The sequence below is a fragment of the Colobus angolensis genome, unplaced genomic scaffold (genome assembly GCF_000951035.1).
Source record: "Colobus angolensis palliatus isolate OR3802 unplaced genomic scaffold, Cang.pa_1.0 Scaffold256, whole genome shotgun sequence".
NCBI lineage: Eukaryota > Metazoa > Chordata > Mammalia > Primates > Cercopithecidae > Colobus > Colobus angolensis.
In genome coordinates, this window is record NW_012115777.1 from 3,459,626 (window position 1) to 3,463,790 (window position 4,165).

Genomic DNA, 4,165 nt, shown 5'->3' on the forward strand with positions numbered 1-4,165 from the left:
ATGAAATCTGCCAGTACTTTGATCTTTGACTTCCCAGGCTTCAGAACCATGGGAAATAAATTTCTATTGTCTATAAGCTATTGGCTTATGGTATTTTGCTATATATAGCAGCCCGAATGGATGAATACAAACAGCGAGAGAGGAACTATTGGAATAGGGTCAGGGAGACTATGGCAATAAGGAGAATGCTTCAAAGGTAATATCTGCAAGCATCTCAAAGATCAGAAACAAACAGGTTTTTCTCTTTTTCTCTTACAGGGAGGAATAAACAGGCTAGAAAAAAACTAGTGTGGAGGAGAGGAGCAGGTGACATTAATGGGACAGTTGAGCAGGAAATGTCCTTCCTGGTGGCTAGCCAATTTTCAGGAGGGGCGGTTAAGGAGGGACTATTCCACAGTCCAGTGCTGGCTCAGGCTGAGGGTGGATCAAAGTCCAGCGGTTTACCGGGAAGGGAGCAGCATAAAATTGGGTCAAGTTAAAGGGCATTTTGTTCAGATTAGTCTATGAGGAGATACAGTTCAACTAATTATTCTGAGGCAAAGAATGGGATTTGGAGGGTCTGAGTCTGGCTTAATCATAGGTAAATGAAGGGGTTATTCACAGTTCAAGTGGTTCTTTGCAATAAGCCATTTCCTGAAATGTAACAAGAGGGAGAGATTTCTTAACTGTCACTGTTTTCCAGAAGCACAGGGCTCAAGTAAAGGTTAATACTGTAGTCAAAGGCCAGGTACCACATAAGCAGGAGACAGGTCGGGGAGTGTTTTACATGTCATACTACTACCTCTCTACATTTAGCATGTCCTCAATGGGACTATTCTCACTGACATTTGTGTGTAGGGGAATAATAATTATCTCTATTCCAGCAACACATCTGAAGTAGAAGCCATGATCACAATGCATCAAGTCAACCCAAAGGGTCTTAGCTACCAAGTAATATTCATCTCCCCACCTCACTGGTTACCTTGCCCAGCCTCCAAGTTGAATTCAGGTGCCCCTTCTCCTTACTGGACCAGTTATGATAGTAATTTAGGCACCTGTATTAAGAAACCATGAAGCTTTTTGTTCCTCCTTTCCCACAGGCTTCCAGAAAATTTCAGCAGGGGTATAGAGTCTGTGGTCCTTCAAGAATAGAGAGAATATGGCTTAAACCTAAGGATTTTTTCTCCTTTAAACAACTTAGATATGGGTAAAAGAAGAAAGAGGGAACAGGGAATGCAAGACACAACCATCGTTTTTGGTCCTCTCGAAGCTGGGTACCAGGCAGTAAGGTCATTGCTGATAAATCCATTTTGGCTTTGAGAACCCCCTAATCCAATAGTCGTATCACACAGTTTTCCAAGTGGGGCCAAGGGGTGTGTATGTCTTGGGTGACCTGGACTCAACTGGCACTACAATAACCTCGTTTAGCAATAATGGCTTCAGAGTGATGTGGTTAGTGAATTTTTTTTTATTCTCCTTCTTTCATTCTTTCACCTCCCTAACTCTTCCCATATTTTGTGTAAATGCTAATTCCTTGATCAAATTTCTTATTCCTGTAATGTTTGTAGGAGCATTTTTTTTCATGGCTACATTGCATTAAGTCTACCTCACATTGACACATTTTGCTACCAGAAGTGGTAGGGGAGACACAGAATCTTAGGGATGGAAATCTGGAATTTGTTCTCTGATCTGACTGGATCAAAAGGCAATAATGTTTCCATTGCCAAGGTAATTGACAGTCTATGGTAAAAGTTACTTATCACTTGTAGTCACTTGGTTTAACTAACGCCTAGACACAGGATTTACTTATATTAAATCAAAGTGAAATGCCAGAATATCCTTCCTTGGTATACAGGGAATGGTATCAAGGAATGGTATCAAGGGGTGAAATTATACATAACTTACTCACATCCTATCTTCTCTCTGGAAGGATCCAGAGGGCACTCTCTTCATTAAGGCTTTAAAAAAAATCACTGGCAGGGGGTACTATTCTTGAAAAGCTCTAATGGCTATTATCACAGGTCAGGAGTGATAAAGGATACACCCATTGAAATTGGCTTCGGGCCAGGGGCAGTGGCTCATGGCTGTAATCCCAGCACTCTGGGAGGATGAGGTGGGTGGATCACCTGAGGTCGGGAGTTACAGACCAGCCTGACAAACATGGAGAAACCCTGTCTCTACTAAAAATACAAAATTAGCCAGGCGTGGTGGTACATGCCTGTAATCCCAGCTATTCGGGAGACTGAGGTAGGAGAATCGCTTGCACCCGGGAAGCGGAGGTTGCAGTGAGCCAAGATTGTGCCATTGCACTCCAGCCTGGGCAACAACAGTGAAACTCCATCTCAAAAAAAGAAATTGGCTCCTTAAATTCAATGCAGATGATGGGAGTTAGGATGTAGTTAAAGCAAGCACAAGCGGAAAGATTTAACATCCAGAAACAAAGAGTTTGGTTACCATATCCGGCAGCAGAGCAAAATGGTAATCAAAATGGTTTCACCCACAGAAATCTTTAGGGTTAACTGACAGTGGTGCCTAGAACTGAAATAAGAGAAGCAGGATATTAAACTTTTATTAATTTACATATGAAAAAAGCAAACTGAAGGTCTAGTGAATAAATGTCTATCTTTAATTACAAGCCATAGCTTCTTATCCAGTTTTTAGATTTAAATCAGCTTAGATCATTGACATTTAATTATTGCTGTATTAATGAAATAAAATAAAATTTAGGTTTACTATTGTTTTATTCTGTTTCTTGTTCCTGGGTTACCTAAATCTTTTTTAGTATTCCACCTTAATATACTGATGCTTTTGAAAATAATCTGTGTAGGTTTTTAGGGGAAAATCTGTGTTGCTCTAGGGATGATACAAATACTTAATTTCTTACAGTCTACTGTCTAGTATCAATATCTTGAGGTCAAGAGTTTGACATTAGCCTGGGCAACAGAGTGAGACCCCATCTCTAAAAAAAAAAAAAAGAAAGAAAAAAATTAGCTGGACGTGGTAGTACATGCCTGTAGTCCCAGTTACTGAAGAGGCTGAAGTGGGTGAATCACCTGAACCTAGGTTGAAGCTGCAGTGAGTCATGATCACAGCACTGCACTTCAGCTTGGGTGACAGAGACTTCAACTTAAAAAAAAACAAAACTGTATATGCTCTACAGAGAATCACATAAAACTGTTAATTTTTTTCTTTCAATTAACAAATGTAATTTTTAAAACCTCAAGAGAAGTCTGTTATATTTACCCTATACATTGTGCCTTCTTTATTCTTGCCATTCTAAGTTTCCTTCTGCTATAATTTCCCTTCTAGAAGGAAGGGAAATCTTTTTAGAAGCTTTTTTTTAGAATTTTTTTTAGAAAAAAACTTCCCTTGACAATTCTTTTAGAGCAGGTTTACTAGTGATAAATCCTGTTAGTTCTCCTTCATTTGAAAAATGTCTTGACCTTTTCTTTTTATTTGTACCTTTTTGACTCCTTTATAACACTTAGGTACTTTGAAAAAGTTTTCTGATCAAATCTTCTCTCCCCCCAAAACTATAATGAAGAGTACAGATTTATGCCAAATGTCTGTGATAGCAAAGTGTTTTTAATAAACATCAATGAAAATACACACAGTTAAAAGTTCAAAAAATTTCTATGACTAGCCAATAAATTGCTGCAACTTTTACAGCTAATGCTGGTGTTCCTGAAATTTGAAACATAGTACTTTTCAAGAACTGTGGACAAGTTTGATTACGACAAAAATAACAGGCAGAGTGTTCTATTGTTTTTGTTTTCTCCTGAAACTTAAAACTCTGAATAGCAACAGACTGCAGCAAATGTAGCTTAGGATATTCTGAAAAATACAGCCCCAGGAGATGGCCAGTTAAAATGTGGACCACATTTCAATTCCACCTTTCCAGTGGAGATAATCAGTAGACTCAAAGAGATCCAAGGGTTGGATGAGTAACCATAGTTGAAAATGCTGACACAAAGTATTATTTGGCAATAATAAACTGAGGTGAAATGGTGCCAAGTAACTGATGTAGTGGAAGTTATGTTCTGGTCTGACTAGAATACAGCGATAAAAGTTGAGAGGTTAATAAGGATAAAAGACAGAACCAGGCTGGGCACGGTGGCTCAAGCCTGTAATCCCAGCACTTTGGGAGGCCGAGACGGGCGGATCACGAGGTCAGGAGATCCAGACC

The 4,165-nt window shown here is 39.3% G+C and overlaps 1 protein-coding gene across 1 annotated transcript in view; it reads right to left on the minus strand.

Moving 5' to 3' along the window:
- Nucleotides 1–2,582: 2,582 nt before the first annotated feature.
- The window catches only part of MED21 (mediator complex subunit 21), an 8,457-nt gene continuing 6,874 nt past the window's right edge, over nucleotides 2,583–4,165 (minus strand). The window contains exon 5 of the mRNA XM_011946971.1: nucleotides 2,583–3,105. Coding sequence (XP_011802361.1) covers nucleotides 3,029–3,105 — 77 coding nt within the window. The 3' untranslated portion in view covers nucleotides 2,583–3,028. The remainder of the gene's footprint in view (nucleotides 3,106–4,165) is intronic.